Below are 21,746 nucleotides of genomic sequence, written 5' to 3' on the forward strand. Positions count from 1 at the left end.
TTGACTCAGCATCGCAGGGAGAGCTCAGGGACGGCTCAGAGCATTCACGATGACTCGGGCCCACTTTGGACGGCTGCTAAGCCGGACGCATGTGCAAACGCAGCCGTCATTGAAGTGTAACCGAAGACTGAGCTTGACAGTGGAGTTTTACTGCCCTCTCTGAATGAAAGGCTTAAATTTATTGCCTCCGACACCTCGTTAACCTTTCTGCCGGGTGTGGCCGGGTGTGCACTGGAGTGTTAAATCACGGAGAGGGTCTGAAAAGGAAGTTCTTGGGTTGTGTTCCTCTTTCATGGTTCTCAAAAAGGCAACTCTCACACAATTCAGAGAGCAGCTTGGTCAACCGTTCCGGAGACGTCTCAGTTATCATCACTGACTTTATTGATGGGATCTGTTGCTGCTCTGACAGCTCCACACAAAAGAGCCCTGTTGGAAGCCTCGCACACTGCAGTGCAGAATAGTTTGTGAATGCAGTGTTCAATACTTTTCACATTTGCCCCCCAAAAGTGAAAGGTTGAGTGACCATTCAGGTCGGGTTCATGTTCTGTTTTGACCAGAAGTGGTTCAAATTAGACAAACAAATAGAGGTCCTGAAGAACGTGTGTGTGTGTGTTCTTTACCTCGCCGTTCAGTGGTTACAACCAGGGCTTCTTGTTCCTCCCCCCAGCCCACGGCGGTGCGGGCGGTGAGTCGGAACACGTAGCTCTGCTCGGAGGAGAGTCCTGTGACGGTGAACTGGCGAGCGTTGGAGCCCACCTCCACCGTGGTCCAACGCTGAGGGTCCCTGCTGTCGAGGCGGTATGAGATCTGGTAGCCTGGTGAGGGGACAGAAGGGAAGACAGAAGGCAGAGGGAAGCGGTTCATATCTGTGAGAAATTCCTAGCGTGTGAATGTGTTTGTGTGTGTCTTTGTAGTCTACGTTGGATCACAGAGCCTGCGGGAATCAAATACAACACAATAGCAGAAAGAAAAAAAAAGAAAACCCCAAAAAAAACCAAAAAACAAAACCTGGAAACATGGCTCCGCAGAGCCACAGCACAAAGCCTCATTTCCACAATAAAACACACAAACAAACACGTTATTCTGCTGCCTTTAAAACCTCATTTCCATTCTATGAAGATGTAATTGATGCTGTGCCTTTGCTCTCTGTTTCACAAAGACAAAGTTGTAACTTGGACACTGAACACCGCTGGGCTCTCACACATTCCCCTATACAGACATTATAGAAACATACAAGCTCACTGCTGTACCCTTGGCTGTGACCCGTGGTGAACACTGCTTCTGTCACTTTCTCTGTCTCATGTGCAGCAGGCCATGTAATAACACCAACATCCTTCAACACACTCAAACTGCTGATCCTCGTCCAGGCTTTCCACAATCCAGTGGCCTCCTCACAAAGGCTCTTATTATGAAGATTGTATCGTACACAAAGCACAAGTGCACCCTTGAGTGCTCCCCTGCATCCCGAAACACAACGCAGTTGTGATTGTTTCACACCGAGACTGTCAGGATAATAATCTGCTTGGAGGCACCTAATCTGGTTGTGCGGGTGATAATCTCATCAGATAGTCTGACTGTATGTTAATATGAATGCCGGGTGTGGAAGATTATTGGATAACAGCTACATCACAAATCCTCTTGCACAGAAACAATTGGGTCAGAGCACAGCATTATGCTCTGTAGTGAATATCATTAAGGCATCGCTGCAGTCACATACAGGATGCTAAATCTCTGCTACACGGAGATAGTGTGTAACAATAGTGACAACAGCCCCCCCCCCCCTTCTCTTTTCAATGAGATTTAATATTCACGGTAAATACCTTACTGCACACCGCTTCCTAGTATAAAACTTCCTGACGGAGCTCTGCCAGCATACATAGTCTCACTTTTATCTGTTCAATGGATTTCACTCATCTCATCTTTGTCGATACAGAAACAGCTTGAATGAATGCACATCTCAAGTACTGACAGTGCTACAAAGTACTTGTAGACGTACTGTAGCTTCAAAGACCATCTTCTAACTGCAGGTGGCTGTTCATGTAGGCGCTGTGCCTCTGTGGGCCTTTTGCATGTTCTCCCTGTGCATGTGTGGGTTTTCCATGGAGGACTCCCACAATTCAAAGACATGCTGTTAGATGAACATATTGAAATCTAATAGAGAACAAAAACTTCCGCCCTCGATTTACTGGAACGTTAGTTATGTAAGAATCGCAGTGCAGCAAACCGTATCAGTAATTTATTCACACAAATACTGTTTCTCTCATTTTCTTCGATTATGAGAGGTTTAAAGCAGACGCCGTCATCACTTTCATACCAAAGCTTCAGCTATTTCATGGGTTATGTATGCAGAGGTTATTAGCCATATAGTTGTTAGTTTGGAGGAAATGTGAAGGAATGTATAAGTTACTATATTGCTCATTCTAATTGCCTGTAGTTGTGAATGTGACTGATTGGACCACTCTCTGCACCCTGTGATGGACAACATCCTGCTGTTGTCACTAAATGCAAACCATTTGTTTGCTTATCAGACACACACATGTTCGAAAATGCTTCAAATGTCTGATGAAGTCAGAGAACAGACTCCTCTACCAGCTTCAGGTCGGGAGCTCCATGTCTATGTGAGCACAAGGTGCTCTGCACCTTCAAAAGAACAAGTGCGATCAATCATGCAATTGTTTTCTGCTCCCTCGGGACAGCAATACGCTGCCACACCAGCCTGACCACAGACGACCAATACGCCTATGGGCGCTCGCGAGTGCACAAACACTTCTGCTATTTGAGCAGTGTGGGCGCTGGATGGGAAAGCGACTACAGCATGGGTATGAAACTCACAGAAACATTCGCACTGCGCTTTTCAACAAATGTAAGATGGGACTGTGTGTGTGTGTGTTTATGGTGTGTCTGCTATGGTTTCACCTAGCGAAAGGTCTGTGAACATCGTTATCCACTGAGTGGTCAAATATACTGCTGGGGTATCACAAATACACACGCACGCACGCACGTGAAACACAGTTTCCTCAAAACACAAGTTCAAAGCACAAGCCTAATGTGAGTCAGAATATGGGCTTCTGATGCATGCATTCATAGTTAATTTGTTTAATATTTCATGCTTTATTGTGACTGTTTAATGGATTGTTTTGTACTATATTCATATTAGATTTTAGGTTCACTAAACCCCAAAGATGCAAATGCCAAGATTATGGATGCGCTAATTGAACTTAGAGGGAATATTGATGACTTGATTGGGTTTTTCTAATTCACTGTTTATTGCCACAGTTTTAATTTGTGATATTCCCTTAATGTTTTCCTTCTCGCATAGAGAAACTAATTATCTACGAATCCCTGATTAGACTTTCACAGTAATAAACAGTTGGCCAGGGTTTTGGATTTCTCTGCATAAATGTGAACACCAAACCGAAGCATTTTCTAATGCAGGCATTCATACCGCGGTTCTTGATACAGTTTGTACAATTATTGCAAGAACTGGTGAGGAAATTTTTTTTTTTTTTGAGAATATACAAAAGTTAGTGTGGAAGGGAGTTTAGTGCAGCAAGTGATGCAAAAACACATGGTGTGACTGACGTCACACTGGAACTTTGAAATGTCAATACCAATTAGACCCAATGTTGTAAAACTGTGGACGTTTCCTCTGGATACTTGAAGCACTGCAATTGCAAATCAAGAGTAAAAAAAAAGAAAAATAGACTTGGTGCCTCACTAGTATGTCCACTGTCTGCTATTTGTTGCTCCTCTTTTTTGTCTCTGTAGGCTAATTTCTGAGAATTCATTTAATTTAAAGGCCCCATCAGATAGCCCCTAAGGAAGGCTGCCAACTCCCTCTCCAATGTCTAATCTGCCAAAGCATTACATTGAAGCCAAGCACTGGCAGACACACCTGCTCCCACAAACATATACGTTTGAGGCTAAGTCGCAGCTTTGTCATCACCTGGCACGCCGCGTTTCAGACGTAATGAAAGTGTATTATAGCCTCCTTCAGTTGTGTGTCTACGTCTGACTCCAGGTCAAACATGTGGAACTACATTATTGTTTGTTGTGCCAATTAATTTTTTCCATGGGAACATGCTGGTTGCCATGGGGATGGTGATCATTTCCTTGTGTCAGTATACACACGAGGGAATCAAACTAAAAAGGTTTTTGTTTCGTTAGTGTGAAAATGATGCTGCTGAGACTTGGTCCCAAACAATGTTAGCGATATTACATAAGCTCACCGAGTACTTTTTTAAAAGTGAATAATATTTCACCTGAAGTTCAAAGTTTGACAAGGAGTAGCTCAGCTGTGATTTGAATAGGTCTGCAGGAAACGAATGTAAGTCAACGCCATGTCCCGACTGTGTGTGAGTGTGTGTGTGTGTGTGTGTGTGTGTGTGTGTGTGTGTGTGTGTGTGTGTGTATGTGTGTGTGTGTGTGTGTGTGTGTGTGTGTGTGTGTGTGTGTGTGTGTGTGTGTGTGTGTGTGTGTGTGTGTGTGTGCAAGCGCGTGAACAGTGTACGCATAGAAAGGTTATGAGAAGCCAAATGAAATATCTGCTCATGTTATTATTGTGTCCACCTTCTGTGTGAGGCCCCCATGGGGAGAGTCCAAAGAAAAATGAGGCGGTCATGGACAGTTAAGAGACCAGGTACACTATAGTTATTTGTATCTGCATAAACACACACATCGTGCTCAGCAAGGACACAGCAGGACAGCAACTGTGTGTGTGTGTGTGTGTTTGTCAGAGAGATTTGCCCTCCCGCTCATCCTTCTGTCAGAGTGGTGTCGCACTAAATGTCCTCCCCCTAACAATACAGTCACACATCACTCAAACTGTCCTGCTTGACTCCCTCCCCCACTGAGAGCACAAATTTACCCCTCACCCCACCTCCATTGCACATGCACAGGCACACCTGTCCCTCCTCTCACCTCTATGCATCTCCTCTGCGCCGTCTCTCCCCTTCTGTTCTCCTCGTTTCCAGCTCAGCAGCTCACACATTTCTCTCACCTCTCTTTTCCCTCATTAGTCTGTTCTTACTAATTCTCACTTTGGAAAAGTGTTTCGAGCACCTGCAGCAGCCCTTTCTCCAGGCACAGCTTTGGTAACTGAGATATACAAACACACACACACACACACACACACACACACACACACACACACACACACACACACACACACACACACACACACACACACACACACACACACACACACACACACACACACACACACACACACACACACACACACACACACACACACACACACACACACAAACAAACTTCAGCAGTTAAGTGGAGAAAGCTGACCCTCATTTGAAAGCTAAAACAGAATCAGCTCTTTTCCATTTTACGGCTTTTACTTCCTTCCTTCCCTTGAATGATCACAGCAGTGTGTGTGTGTGTACATGCACATTTAAAACTGCTCAATGGCTCCCTCTTTAAGCTGTCCTTCAGTAACTGAAAATAAATGCATTCCCATAACAAGCAGAAACCACAGTCTAACAATATATAAATTCTTTGAAACGTCGAGTGTCGTGTCTGTGTGTGTGTGTGTGTGTGTGTGTGTGTGTGTGTGTGTGTGTGTGTGTGTGTGTGTGTGTGTGTGTGTGTGTGTGTGTGTGTGTGTGTGTGTGTGTGTGTGTGTGTGTGTTATGTTGTTTGTACCTAATATGATGCCGTTGGGAAACGTGGGCGGCTGCCAAACCACCCTAACCGATGACAATCGTACCTCTGGAAACACCATCCTGACAACGGGGCCTGGCACTGGAGAGAAAAAGGAGAGATGGGAGTTGGTAGCAGAATGAAACAGTTTCAATATACAGGAATGAAATACCTGTGAAAAGAGCTGCACACAAAGAACGCTGCAAGAGAGCAGCTCAGCATCTGGCTCGTATATTCAAATATGTTGGTTTGATGGCACAGAGATGCACAGCTGTATGCACATATGTTAGCCCCCCCCCATACACACACACACACACACACACACACACACACACACACACACACACACACACACACACACACACACACACACACACACACACACGTGAGTGTGACACATCTAGCCACTTGTAAAAGACGCAAAATAGAAAATGTCGTTTTCTTTCATCCTCGTCCCGGCTTTGTTTTTGATTAAAGTACATGTTCCAGACCAGCACATGCATGTCAATGTCATGGCTTGTGTGTGTGAGAGTGTGTGAGTGTACAGTGCGTGTATGACAGACAGGATGAGAGTTCATTACACATTGTCAGGAATAGACTTCCATGTTCTTGTTTCATCCTGAAATGAGAAAAACTTTTCATACGTGACACTGTTTGATAGAGGATGACTGCGGAGTGTGTGAGTCTGTGTGTGAGTGTTGAAATCTCTTGCGCGCTCGTCTGCACTTGTATTACATTATCTCAAAAGAACCAATTTCTTCCTTCCTGAAAAGCCTACAGTGATAACTAGATGTTTGTAACTGAAGCGATCCGGTGTCCATGACCAGACATGTGAAATGACCCCGTACCGCATGTGTGTGCTGAGAGCAGAGACGAGTAGAGGTGAGAAAAAACTACAGAGGTGAGAAACAGCCAAAGGTGCGAGAAAAAGGGCGTCAAAATTAGCCTGCCATAGCTTCCAATCTGACCTGCAAAGTCAAAAAATAACAATATTTTCTTATGCTGTACCACATTTGTCCACTGGGGTGGCATCGTTTAAGTGAAACTGGCAGACAAATAGTGTATTACTTCACATAAAAAAAGGGAATTTGGTGTTGCCTATATTTACAAGTTCTTCTATAATTTCACTTATCCTGCCCAGTTGAGATCAAATCTATGTGTTGCTAAAATGAACTGAAATCAATTTCACTTTCTTGTCTTCGGTGGTAAAGAGAAAGATCGTACCATCTTCTTTGGTTCTGAGCAGGATGGGGTTGCTGAGGGGGCCGTCACCCAGCCTCGTGTACGCCAGCACCTGCAGCACGTACACGGTGTATTTTTGGAGGACCCCGAGGAGCAGCGACACACTCGCCTCACCTTCTGCCACCTGAACACTGGGGGGATCTTCCGAGTCTTTCTGGTTGTACAACACCTGCACACAGCGACACCAGCAAAACATTTCACACATGGAATCACAGTCAAGAAAAGATATCGAATCAATTAACAAATTCACAGTTTTCCTCACAGTGTCTGCAAGGGCTTTGATAAAGTGGCTGTTATCGAACAATTTGTGTGGCTGTCAATGTATACCAAATAGAATATGTGAAAAAGATCAACCAATAAAAGAAGTTGCATGTTTTTGTCCAGGTTTGCGCTGTCACCTCACAGACAGAATATAGGGCTTGAATGCTCTATCTGTGTGTGGGTTTTCTCTGTGTACTCCAGTTTTCTGCTTATAGTCCAAACAATAAAAAACAAAAAAAAAAGAAGGTGTTCCAGATGGACAGACACTGACTTCAGCATTATCCATAGGAGAAACAGCTAAACTGCTTAACCATAACCTAATTGCAACTCCGGCACTGAAAAACTGATTTTAAAACATAAAATAAGTGGAGTAAACTGTGTTTCACGCCCTTCAAAGAGCAGCGATAAACACACAACAATTGTTGGATATGAAAGATAATGCAGATTTTCAGCCTGGTAACCTTTGTATTTAAGCATTTTTCTACATAGGCTTGTCAGAAAACCCTGACATGTGTTCCCTGTGGAGCCTCACGGAGACAAATTCCTGACCTGCACCAAAGCCAAGAAAGAAAAAGCTCACTACAGTCTCAGCCTGCTTTAGTCTGAATCAAGTTTTGGGATCCTGGAGTTTTGGAGTTCCTTTTCTCTCTTGCTTCACTGTGCAGTCAGACATCAGCCTTATTCCACTGTTTACTGAGCGATTTCAGCTCGATTAGTCACTGCGCATGTAAAGTGAACTTCTCTCCAATAAAAGCTTTGGGATGGGAAACAGGCTGGCGGCTTTATTTGTGACAAATTTGGAAGAAATAAGATGCACTCATCCTAGTTAACAAGGGCTTCAGTAGCTGTTCAGGAAAAGTGTACAAAAACAGCTTTCCATAAGGTTCATAGGGAGATAGCAGCTCAATATGTTAGAGTACCTGTATGTTAGGTTTCCTATGTCTTTTAAACAGAGGACTGTAAATGCAGACACTCGCCTTTCACATGTGCAATTGCTGTGGGACATGTGCAATAACATATTTATTCTCAAGCACTGCACTACTGCACCCGTATGTATACATTCTATATTTTATTTCAGGTACTTTTTAAATTGTGTGTGTATGTTTTTATCGCTGACTCTTGCATTATCATTTCTTTCTATCTATCTATCTATCTATCTATCTATCTATCTATCTATCTATCTATCTATCTATCTATCTATCTATCTATCTATCTATCCATCATCAGCATTCGTGGCTTTTAAAACAGAGGTAAACCATTGAAATCAAAGGAACACCAGATTATTTGTACATAAAAGAAGCTATAAATATCAAAGAACCTGACTGTAGATCTATTTGCATAGATCTCTTCTCCTATTTCAAAATGAACCAGGCAGTTGTAACGAATTGACTGTACGCAACCAAACAAAAGCACAAAACTACAGCTAACCACAGGGATACTTTATATATATATTTTTTTTTTTAAAAGAGTAGTTGGATGGAAGGTATAGATCTATAATTATTACCCAACAGAAGCGCTCCCTGAAGCTTTGAACAACCTCCAGCTCTCACTGCATCATGTTTGACCACAGCAGGCAGCCATTTTTTCCAATAATGAAGAAAAAGCTTTGACAAACCTGCAAACCACAGGACGCCTCAGTTAGCAACTAGATTGGCAAGAAAGTGGAGCACTTTGCAGCTGAAGAGGGAGATATCGTGTTTGTCTGAATGCGAAATCCTCATTATAAGACGAAACCTTTCATTTACAAAGCTCGCATTGCAAAACAGTGCACACATAGTAACAGCTCAACTGTGACAAACTCCCAAGATGTTTCCTGATTACATGGAGTTGTGCCGTCTCCCGTAGCTGGCCGGACTTCCTTCAGCATGATCACAAATCATCAATTGTGTGCACTTCACTCAGATGTCGGCATATCCCATCTTACATTTTTCTCTTGTTTCTGATTTCGTTTTACTGTTGCGGTGCAAAATTCAGCATTACACTGAAAAAAATTTGAATATCAAGACTTTAAGTATTACACAATTCCACTTTTTCAGTACTGATTCTAGAGAAAAAAAAAAAAGTTTCACATTTAGTGCAATATATTCAACAATCTCTCATTACTCGTCAGATTGCGTGTCACTTAAAAAACTGACACTTTCACATACGATTTCCTTTTTTAATCAAATAATGCTCATGCATGAGTCAAACGTGACAAAGACTGTGCAGCTGCGGATTTGGTGACCTTGCAGGTGTTTACGGCACTCGACTGGTGTCTGAGGAAGTGACTCACAGCGCAGTGCTCATGTTCATCACGGTTAAGTCGGAGATGGGACATGTGAGCGTGTGCAGCCATGCGGCTCCGCGATGTCAGGGATTTGTTTTTAGCTCAGACAAATTGGCTGCATCACATCAAATCTTTAAGCTTTGTGTGCGTCTTTCAGGTAAATGACGGACAGAGAAAAAAAACCCCAAAACCAAACACTGAATATGGCCAGGCTTTTAGTGGAACAACTAAGACTGATCCTGAAATCAAAATTACACTGACTTCCATTAGCTAAGAAAACAAATCAATCTGCATTATGATTTGTCAGGCAATGACGGGAAAAATGTCAGCAAATGCTCTTTTCTGTTGTTTCTCTCTCTCTCTCTCTCTCTCTCTCTCTCTCTCTCTCTCTCTCTCTCTCTCTCTCTCTCTCTCGTTTTTATTCCATTTTTACAAACTCGAACATGAACGGTAACTACTTAACAACAATTTGAGGCAAATGTCATCTGGAGCTTTGGAGTCAAAAATAAAAAATAGTGATGAAGCATGCACAGCGGGAGGCAGGGGCAACCATTCAACGTCTACCCGGGAAGAGAAGGTGCTAAAGAGCCGCTGCTGGCAGCCACTTCCCATCTATTAGCATGGTAGGCATGCAGCTCAGTGTGTTCCTCTGTAGTGCACAAGAAAACACACAGATGTGGATTGTGATGTGCTTTGGGCTGCTATGACCCGGATTTCACACATAAAAAAATTAGAAAGACAGAAAACTGGATGGTGCGGTTTGGTTTATATCGCACAGCCGCAGCCTGTTTTTTTGTGCAGATTTATGTATTTATATCACCACTATGTCCAAGCAGCTGCGGATAAATTCTCTCCCTTTTAAAACGTTGTTCCTCCGTCCTGTGTTTGGGCAAAGATTAAGAGGTTCACTCAATGCCATGTTCTTATTAGTATGAATATTTTGTATATGCTTTCTCTTTGTTGAATGTTTATTTCATGGATGATTGGGATATTGAGGCATAAATTAAGGCGACATAATGCCTCAATTTTGAGTGGGAGGATCCAGATCTGCGTGGCTGGTGGGTGACAAGTGGAACATGTTTACACATCTGATCTTCAGTTGTCTTCTTTCTTATTGAAGTGTGTAATGAAATCATGGAAGGATCTGAAGCAGGTTTGTCCAACATTCAAGGTCAGATTTTAAATGTTCTGCACCCTTTGTCCTTAAAGGTAATATTAGCACAAACAAAACTAACAAATATCGCGATAAATCCCTTCATGGTGGCAACAAACATGCTGATTGGACCAGTTGCAAGCCAAAACAACTACATCACTTATTTTGTTATGAGATTATCTAAGGCAGTGGTTCTCAAAAGCTTTTACAAAACGTCCCTCACAGAGTCCTGCCAACCTGAACAGACACTATCTGAGACTTAATCCAATTAGCTGTGGACAGTTCACAAAAGAAAGGGACACGTTGACACCTAATTTGAGGATTATTTAATGATGCCAGCCACGTTGTACAGAGCAGTAACACTTAAACTCGTCCTAACAAGGTGCAGCGCCTCTTCAACTCTCATGAAATCAGCCAGCCAGCGCATGAAAAATAACATCAAAGTTTACATACATACTCACAGTGCTCCAACAGAGCCATAAGTATTTAGTCCCACCCTAAAAATTCTTATTTGTATCGATAAAAACTTTCTATCGTTAAGATAATTCAACCAAGGACTTTTGGCCCTTGAGAAGATTCACACTGACAAATCTGGTCCTCAGTGAAAAGTTTGAGTCCCTCTAATCTAAAGCCTTTTTGCTCTCCGGGGCATTAAAAAAAAAAAAAAAAAAAAATCAGAATTATTCAAAATCAATCATTCACTTTGAGAAAAATTATGAACTGTTGACTTTAACAGCAACAACTTTGACGTGTCCATGACAGCCAATTAAGTCCATGAGGGCACCGTTCCCTCGAGACTCCTGAAACCCAAATCATTTCATCTGCCGTAAGTCTGCAAACTCATGACTTGAAAACGCAAGTGTCCACAGAACAGCTTCAGCTGCATGCTGGGAAAAAGGTCACCCTATCAATGGCGTTATTGCCAGAGAAATGTGTGCACTCAAAAGCCTATTCCAAATGATATCAATGAATATTCACACGAGCAACATTTTAAAAATCTCTGTGGGTTAAATTCTTGCTGCTTGTTATATTATTGTTACCAAATTGTCTCCCAGTGACAACATAGTCACCTTAAGCTTAAATTTTCATTAGATAAATAACCTGAAAGAAAGAAAATTTTGAAAAATGTCTGCACTTATGAAATATTCTAATAAACTGTGATACTATGTAGATTTTTATTATTATCATAATTACATAAGCTTACATTTTGAGAATTAAAACAATAGGAAAACAATAACAGTCGAAGTATTAAAGTTTATGCAATTAAATTATGGAAAGCATTTATTTTTCTTTTGGATTAAAATTCTTTTATGATGCAGGTTTATATTAGGACACAAAAATGTTCTTTATCCTCAGTTGCTTTTGATCAAGCCGACAATACTGTCACCAACCCATCAATTCATCTTCTGTAACACTTGGATTCAACTCAGAGTATACTTCAATTCAAATTGAAGTATAAGCATCATGAAAGATCATATATGTTTTATATATAATCAGAACAAGTAAAGCTCAAACTGAAAGCCCAAAATATTAAGAATTTTCAAGTTATATTAGAAAGATAGATACAGTCAGTCAAGATTTTTAGATTATTTATATCATCCATCCATTCACCCATCCACCCATCCACCCATCCAACCATCCATCGGACCCCCGGGCTTGTTGTTATGCTATTCTCACTCGCTGTCTCAAAGAAAAAAGCTCTATGGTTCATACAATAATAATTTTCCATAAGCATTCAGACAGGAGTCAAACTTTTTGGAGTAACTGAATTTGAGACCTGTAAAAAAACAAAACAAAACAAAAAACCAAGGTACTGTTTGATCAGATGAGTCGAAGGCGCAGGTGTTTGGCTGTTTAGCCTAACCAACAGTAGACAGGCCTGCTGCAGAGAACTCGTCAGGAGAAGAACCTCAAACCAACTGTGAAGCGTAATGTTGGAAAGCTTCTGCTCTGGGGCTGATTCGCTGCCTCGGGGACTGGACAGCTTGCAGTCAATGATTCAGCTATAAATTCTGCATCATATCAAAGAGAGCTGGAGGATAATGTGAGGCAATCGGTCTGAAAAGCTGAAACTGAACTATAAGTGAACCTTTTAACCAGATAATGATCCTGAGTGGACGACGGGCAGATAGGAGAAGATGGAAATTTGCATGAAAAAGTGGTCACAAATTTCAGCGTGTTGATATCAGAGAGTAATGAACAATTATTCAAAACATCAAAAGTGATTTCTGCAAGAGGAGGCAACACTTTCCCACACCTGATTATCTACTGATTTCAATGTTATACAAATATTTGAAATGGTCAATTTCTTTATTAATTTGGCCTGTCACAATACGATCAAACTTTGGTTTATCGGAAGACAAGATCCCCAAATAGAAAACTTATCCAGACTTTTCTTGTTGAAATGATGTGTGTACGATGCTGTAAAGTTAGAATTAATGACTCCATGCTGATTGACTGCCAGTAAGTGTTGATCACCATCAACAAGCATTCATCTAGTTCCTCCTTAGAAACATCAGGGGATGTCAACCACGTCACGGCCGAGGTTTGCGACGAGGCAGGCCGACTCCGGGATTACAAGTAATGGCTTAACTGGAATTCTCCACATAGAGACGGATTGCAAGCTCGGTTGCTTGCGTAAAAGGGAAGTCTGGACTTAGAAGCAGTTTGCAAAGCAGATTCACACCATGCATGCACACACATCCCACTTTGCTGCCTAAGCTGCAAGTTATGTTTTAGAATTCTCTCCAAAACCAGCAAATTTTATGGATTATTGACGACTTCTTTTTATGAATGAATAAGCCAGCTGCTGTTTGGGCTACAGCATAACACAAACTGCTGTCTTATGAAAGCATATTATGCTGTAAAGCTTCTTTCAAACACATGCAAACTATTACACACACACATGCCCCCATTCATACTAACTGCGCTTTTAAAAGCAATAATGCAGGAAGAACAAACGGGGGAAGTTACTGAATATTACATCATGCTCATCTTATATCAGCTCTGTGTGTGTGTGTGTGTGTGTGTGAAGGTGATGGAGGGAGTGATAACGGGCTGAGGGGGTTAAGTGTGAATGCTGTTCGTCTCCGTTTTGATCGTTTTACTCGCCTTGTATCCCAGAATGACGCCGTTTCTCTGTGCCCGAGGAACGGCAGACCACGAGAGCAGGATCTTGGAGGAGCTCACCGCCTCAGCAGTCACATTCACCGGAGATCCTGATGGAACTAGAGAACACACAAACACGGTCAATACTATTTCACTATCTGAATCAATCTTTGATTTGATCTCAATCCTCTCCTCCTCCCTCGCTCCAGCAGTCTCCCCTACCTCTGAGATAGAGGGAAGGTGTAAAGGGCAGAGAGAGGTGGTAGGATGAGCGGAGACACAAGGAGGTAATTGAAGCACTTTATTTCTCATCATACACGACAGACGTCTGCGTTGCACACCAGCAAACAGGAAATGGGAGTGAATGAGGTCTGCGTCCGTACCGGATTCAGTGGTGCGTGCTGCGATAGTGTCACTCCACGGTCCTGCTCCGATGGAGTTGAAGGCTTGTATCTGAACCTGGTATTGGGTCCAGGGATTCAGACCCTCGACGACAGCCTCAGTGGCGCCTCCTGTTCCCTCCACATCCTCGGTCCTGTCCTCCCCCTGGCCGTCCGTCCTCCACACACGCAGCCTGTAGCCCACTGTCTCTGGGCTGCTGTTATACTCAGACTCTGGCAGGGACTGGATGTGAAGAAAAGATGAAAAGAGCAAATTCCATTGACGTATTTTGCATTTAATACCCTTGACATGTTTCTCTCCTTCAAATTACATTAAACATGCATCTTTCCACAGGCCTCAAACATTAGATCAGGCTGGGATTAGCCTTCAACGGAAGGTAAAGTCATTTACACTGGTGAGCTTCAACTTTTAAACCACTGACAGGTGGAAAAAAAACTAAACAAAAAACAAACAGAAAAAAGCATTGATTGTCTTGTTACAATAACACCTGTCAGGAGGGGGGGGGGGGGGGGGTGTATGAATCAGCCCCTGAATAGTCAGTCCTGTAAATTGATGTGTTGGAAGAAGGAAAAATGAGCAAGTATAGGAAACGTTATTTTGACAAGGGCCAAATTGGGATGGCTAGACGTCTGGATCTTGATTTGCTGTTTTTTCACTGGCAGAGCTCGTGGCCAACCGGAAGAGGCGCTAACACTTTATTGCTGTGAACACAAAGGCTGGCCCTGGGGTCTTTTGCAACCAGAGATGACAAAAGGACTCGCATTCATTACTAAATTAGATGTACAGATACCTTGGTGCACTTTGGTGAAAGGAAAATGACCTATGTTAATGGATAAAAGCTGGTAATATTTCCCTGCCATTGAGAGGAAAACAGAAGATCCTGTCTTTTCTCCTGCCTTCAACCTCTTTGCTGTACCTCATTAGCCGCGTGGCTAGAGCTGTTAACCTCTGATAAGCAGTTTCGAGTTCGTCTGTTCGAACCGCAGACCTCCAGTCAGGGGCAATACCCACTGTAATATCCAGGAGTGAGAAACAGGTATTCAAACATTTTTGATGTAACGTCATTACAGTATGGGTAACTCCTGTCAGCTGCTTTGAAATGCTCATAAGATTGACTTGAAATCTCTGGATCCTACAGAAAAGCTTTTGAATGTGAACATCCAAAAAAACCTGAGAGAAATGTATCAGGGTGTCTAAAACACTGTAGCGGAGCAACAAAAGAAGGTGACCTGCTTGAGTTATGTTTTCACTTCACTGTTTTTGACATCATGTTGACGATAGTGTTCAATGATCTGCTGGGAAACCTTGGTCCGCTGTCTACTAGCCAACTCATAAATAATGTGCAACACTTCAGGGCAATAATGTTTGTTGATAGCAGTGACAATGAAAAGCACATTGTGGAAATTATGAGGAAGTGCTTTGAAAAACACGATAAAAGTTGTTGACTTGTTCTTCAACTTTACCCGATCTCAGTCCGATCTGTGGGATGTGTGGTTGAATTTCAACTGCTCAAAGTTAAATTTCAATGAGCTTTATTGACAGAAGAAAACCAACCTTTGTAGTACCCAATAAAAGGATTGTTTTTGCACAGGTACATTAGAAACCATATTGCTGTTTACCAGCCTGGAAATCCAAACTCATGATTTCCCTCTTTGTTCCCGTTGTAGACTCTCTTCACTCGCTCACTTCAATTCTCATGTTGTGCGACTCTCTCTTCTCCTGCGTCCCCATTTTTAACCATCTTCTCTGCCTTTGTGGCAGGAAGTCTGATTATGCATGACTTCTACGACCACCTATAACTCGTTACCCTAAAGACCATATTAGCAGAAACTTCAGTTTGCTCACAGTATATAATTCCACCAAAGATTTTAAGCAGCGTTGTACAGAGGTCGTCCTGTGCTGCGCAACAGATAAAGAAGCCAGGCAGCCAGTCATTTTAAATACCCTCGTGATTTAGCTCAGCTTAGCATTTAGGAGCCATAATACAGAATGTCACATTAGCTTTATTACCCTTAATATGCAGCTTAGAATAATAGCCTTAGCTAAAACCATTGTGATGGTTCCATTACGGCAGGAAAGCTAGCATAGCCCGGCCTAGGCGCTAACATGCAGGTGAAATCCCATTAGCATGCTGCGCAGGTAGCCCACAGCGCCTCAGTGTCTGTGTCTGATTTGACAGGCTCTTTTTCTCATTCCAACTCTTAAATGGAAAATACTCTGCTCTCATTTATGCCATAATAGAGGAGGGGAAGGGGGGAGCCACAGAGATGGAGGGGAAAAAAAGGAGGTATAGAAAGCAGGGACATGAATGGAAAAGTGAAGACAGTGAGGAGAAAATTACATTGAAGTTTGTGCTGCTTGCAGTCCACATGTTGAAAGGAAATATGACAGATTAGTGCTGGTGCTGATAACCAGGAGAGACACTGATTACAGGCTGTCAGACACTCAGCTTGTTCTGACTTTCTGCTGTTGAGTGCACATGCATATGAGCACCAACTGCTATATAAATAATGGTAAACATTCGGAAGTGCAGCACAGAAAGAAAGAAAATCCCAGCTGAATTAGCCCTCTTTGAGCAGGGTGAGGGTTAATGGTCTCACAGAGGCGATCTGCTGAGTGTTTTAGTACCTTCCATCTAAAACGCAGACTGGTCTGTGTGGCAGAATGGAGGCCGAGGTTGGAGGGGTGCGTGTCGGGTGCAGCCTGCAAGGTTTGAATCAGCCGAGAGGGGTCGCTCATGGGGCTGGCACCAACAATGTTCACCTGCTGGATCCTGAACCTGTGAGAACAAGAAGCGGAGTTAAAGGAGCATGAAGAGGACCGCACGGTTCTATCAGGAGAATTCTCAGCGGGCTTAGAAACTAAAGTTTACAACAGGTATCCTGCATTATAAACAGGTCAAACATTTGTTCTTCCATTGACTTTAATCTCATCAAGCAGCAGCAAGATAAACACTGGGTTCAGTGCTAATAAGTCCAAATATAGCAGCACAACATTTTTGAACATGGATTAGAATTTATTGGTACTTTTCACAATATATCTCAACCGTTCAGTGTCATTTCAATCGATTTTCAAACGTTTTCAACACCACACTATTATCTATTGTATTATTAGGATGGACTTCGCTCAGTTGGGCGGAGACACCACGCATTCCAGGCTGATCAGTGACATTAAATTGCCTGTAGTTGTGAATGAGGGTGTGTGATTGTCTGTCACTCTGTGTTTGGCCTGTGATGGAGTGGTGACCTGTTCAGAGTGGAACCGGCCTTCACCAAAGACTCAGCCGGGGTTGACTTCAGCACCACTCAACACTGGGTCTGATAAAGACGGATGGACGATATGCAGAACAGAATCAGAAGCAAATCCTCTGTGTGCAAACACATTCAGTCATTTTGTCCTGTCTTCCACCCGCCCACTGCCTCACAGGGCAAACTGCCAGCCTCAGCCAGAAGGTAAATATACTCAAATTTGCACATTTTAAAATAGCAGGGCAACGGCAAACTGCGTCCAACATTTAGATAACGTGCAGACAGGCTGCAGACAGAGCACAACAGAATGTGGCTTTTTTATCTGTACAATTTCAGCTTTTAACTAATTAAGGTTTCAATGCACTTACTGATGAGTAACAATGATTAAAGTACATCACCTAAATTAATGCAGAAAGTAGTTTATGAATCAGGGATCTGATTATCGCTGTAAGAGTATCATATTTGAATTAATCCATTTATGTCTTATACTTCCATTATTTATGCTTGAAGCAGAATAAGACACTGGTAAAGCTATTAATGGTGCTTGTGGCTCCACTATCAACACGTATCAGTGTGTCTTTATGTTTAATATCTCCTCTGGTTGTTGTGCTCACTGACCATATTCTTCGCCCCAAGCTTTTGTCTTCATTTTTTTTTTTTTTTAATATGATGCAAACAGAACTCGGAATTTGCAAGAAATTCAGATCCTGACCAGTCGCGTTGAATGTCAGGAGACATAAAAGTAATGAAGCCGCAGCTGTCCCCTTGTTAGAAATTACACATGGCCCCTCTGGCCAAATAAAGTCCACACATTACTAGAGCTATTTAATCAGCCGAGCAGAAAGGATGTGACAATCTACAAGTTTTACTAAGTTTTATCACCAGTACATTGTGTCTGTGAAAACCCGTCTCACGATGTGGATAAAAATAGAGACAGTGGAGGTCAACAGGAAGAAGAGAAAGAGAGACACAAAATAGGTGACACACAGCAAAGGTCCAGTCGGATGGCCAAATACAGATTTCCTCTAAAGAAAGACAGCAGATGCTGTTTCCAGTCTCTGATTGCCAAAACATAATGAAAGGCTGGCAGACAAAATACTTAAAGCAGTTTCCAAGGTCTGGTCTAGATACTAGAAAGAGAGTAATTATAGTTTTCCTTGACATGTCAAAATATAATTCTGACAACCTAAGCACAGACAAAAACTCGTACCATGCATGTGATCTCAGATTGTGACCAGTGATTAAGCCACAGTTTCACCAACCTCTCTGAAACCTTTCCACCGCCATGTCCGACTGTAGCTTACTGAGCAGACATGGAGGATAGCAAGTAAAACTGTAGTGGTCGTGGTAGCCCAGGGGCTGAGTGGTTGCAGCACATCCCGATGAAAATGTCATCGGCACTGAGTCGACCAAACTTTCACTGGACGTCATTCTGTTGCTCTCCAACATTTCTGAATGCCTCTTTACTACAACTTTCCAATAAAGGCAAAACGCCAACTTCTTTTATGCCTGCAGGAAAAACAACCCTCCAAAAGTCTTTAATTCAAGTTTGTAACTCCATAAGCCAATAAACAAAAACTGAGTTCATGATGAAGGGACCTACATTGAATATGAGGCTTGAAAAATATTCCCTTGCAAATATCTTATGCAATATTTACCACTGATTGTTATTGTCAAGGCTGCGATAATTAAGCATGCATTTTTTTTTTTTTTTTAATGTAGACTGCAAGCTCATACGGTTGATTGACATAAATAAATAGTGAAGGGAAACAGTGGTGTAGTGGTTAGTACTCTCCACTCCAGCACGCTGCAATAGTGAGTTGGATGAAGTGTCAAAAAGGATGGATGGATGGATGAATGGATGGGTGGGTGGGTGGATGAATGGATGGATGGATGGATGCCAGGTGAAAAGAGATTTCAACATCCACAGTTTCAAACTTAAATTTGCACCTCATTCTCTTTGACTTTTTATTATTTGCCCTGAAGAAAATGTCAAGATTACAAGAAAATACATAGACTGTGAATTTGAATTGACAAGAATTAGAAAAATGTGGAAATAAAGTCATTCTGCCTCTAAAATAAGACTTAATATGGCAGCGGAGTCAAATATAGAATATAATGGAATATTTATTGTCATTGTAACAAGTACAGAGAACACAAGAAAGGATTATGTTAAGATGCTCTGGATGTACGACTTGTGGACAAAAACTGACCCACATGAGTGTTCAGTCCAGAGTGCAGGATGACATAACAAAATGTAAATAAACCAATAATAATAATCGCCACGTTTCATGGTTTAAGGCACTGACAAACTAGAAATTAACAGCAGGGAATTTGAGTTATCTAACTACTTCAGTACTAATGAAATAGCATCACATCAAAGAAACACAATGAGCTCTTAAAAGCATGTTAAAGGTTTCAGATATCCTGTATTCTGAGCAGCGACAGACAATTTCAAGGTAAATCTTTCATTTTATGGAGAGAATTTCAAGTTGTTCATTAAACATTTTGTAAGAAGTCTGTTACATGTGATCACTTTTGTATGCATTTGTATTTTATTTGAAGTACAATGAGGGCAAAACTTTCAAGTTGATGTTTATAAACATTTATGGTAAATCTAGAGGTGTTCCTTAAAAGATTTCTGAAGATGTTTGACTGAAACAACGGGCAAACACGAGAAGCCACTTTTAAATAAAACCCTTCAAGACTTTTCAATTATTCCAACACCTTCTGCATGTATGTCCAAGTATATGAGTCTTGTTTAAGAACTGAGAGCTATAATATCGTTCACTCTTTCCACTTCAGCTGTAACATGCCACTCGGGGTTGTTTCGTCGTCAGACGGTAGCAAACCTGCAGTCGGTGAGAGCGAAATAGCAACGCAGACATGTAGACACCCGTAGAGCCAAGAGGGAGAGTTTGTTACTTCTGTTGCTTCTAAATACAACGATGCTTCAGCGTGGCTGCGAGTGATGAAAAGTGTGAGCGTGCAGAGTGTGTGGGATTTAAAGCAAGGGCGGGGGGGGGTAAGAAATACAGACAAGTGCATCACTTCATCTAACGTCCCAATGGTGTCGCCTGTGACAACATAATCCCTGGGAGTGTTGGATGTGTGCATACACACGCTGCAATCCCATTACAGATGAAGGCGGAGATGCAGAGAGCAAGAGGCTGGCTCAGACAGATAGACCGATAAACACAGGAGATAGACAGACAGATAGAGAGAGGAGGAAGAGTTGATGCTGTTCAGCGTGGTGACAGATCCCGTTTACAAGATGCAAGCTCCCCACAGAGCTCGAGGAGGGATTACAGCCGCTCCTGTCTCCTGTTCTCCTCAGCTTTTTTTTCTTTCTTTCTGTGGAACGCTCTCTGCTGCCCTTCCCCACTTTCTCATCACCTCTCTGCTCCCCTCAGCCCTCACCACTCTCCTTCCCCACTCTCTCCTCTCTCTTTCCCTCCAGCTAGTTGCGGGAGGGTAATAAGGATCTGCATGCAGCAGCTGTGAAGGTGCTGACAAACAGAAAAGTCTCAGATGGAACTGTCTCTCTGTGTGTCTCCGTGATTTATCTGGCTTCACCTGAGCCTTGCAGTGCTGCAGAAAATGCTGCAGAGTGAGATGTGTATGAGGCAGTCGGTGTGTGTGTGTGTGTGTGTGTGTGTGTGTGTGTGTGTGTGTGTGTGTGTGTGTGTGTGTGTGTGTGTGTGTGTGTGTGTGTGTGTGTGTGTGTGTGTGTGTGTGTGTGTGTGTGTGTGTGTGCAACTGGCAGCGCTCGAGTGTGTTCTGAAATGTGTGTTCACCGTCTGCTCACCTGTACTTGGTGAACGGGGTGAGGTCGGGGATCTCCAGTGTGTCTGCGTTCGGTTCATTGTCCTTCTGGAACACAATCCTCCACGGCCCCACCTTAGTATCTTCCTTCACCACCTGCTTGAAAGGAGGCGTTCCGCCAATGATCTGGCTTGTGTTTCATATAATGAACATGTACTAGAAGAACAAACACACACCTGTCCTTCCACTATCCACCGCGATATGGCGGTCTTGCCATCAGTACCGGGGCGAAACCTCAGCGTTGCCGTCCGAGGGCTGATGTTGGAGATGACCAAGTTAGAAGGAGCACCAGGAAGTTCTGTTGGAGGATAAAACAAAACCAAACCACTGACCTTTACTCCACAAAGCCGTGTGACAATTCAGCCATTCTTCAGCCTGCGCCTGCAGGTCATTTTTTACTGCTGCATTTTATAAAGTCTTACAGGTGTATAAAACATTTACTGTGCAAAAACCACAGAGACTGCTGCTCCCATAATAATGTTATTTATGAAAAGAAAAGTAGTCTGTGTGCGACATTTCTGATGTTTCAGCGGGTACTTACAAAGTCTTTGAGATAAAAGAAAAAACACCTTTGCGCGACGGCGCC

The 21,746-nt window shown here is 42.5% G+C and overlaps 1 protein-coding gene across 1 annotated transcript in view; it reads right to left on the reverse strand.

The window, feature by feature from the left end:
* The window catches only part of LOC308110328 (protein sidekick-1-like), a gene marked incomplete at its 5' end in the record, with an annotated part of 289,129 nt that overhangs the window by 33,729 nt on the left and 233,654 nt on the right, over positions 1–21,746 (reverse strand). Inside the window, 8 exons of the mRNA XM_080464568.1 lie at positions 621–815; positions 5,659–5,757; positions 6,880–7,066; positions 13,689–13,804; positions 14,069–14,309; positions 16,716–16,866; positions 21,144–21,256; positions 21,337–21,458. Of these exons, the coding sequence (XP_080320694.1) occupies positions 621–815; positions 5,659–5,757; positions 6,880–7,066; positions 13,689–13,804; positions 14,069–14,309; positions 16,716–16,866; positions 21,144–21,256; positions 21,337–21,458 (1,224 nt within the window). The remainder of the gene's footprint in view (positions 1–620; positions 816–5,658; positions 5,758–6,879; positions 7,067–13,688; positions 13,805–14,068; positions 14,310–16,715; positions 16,867–21,143; positions 21,257–21,336; positions 21,459–21,746) is intronic.

This window comes from Lipophrys pholis, assembly GCF_963383615.2.
Source record: "Lipophrys pholis genome assembly, chromosome: 5".
NCBI lineage: Eukaryota > Metazoa > Chordata > Actinopteri > Blenniiformes > Blenniidae > Lipophrys > Lipophrys pholis.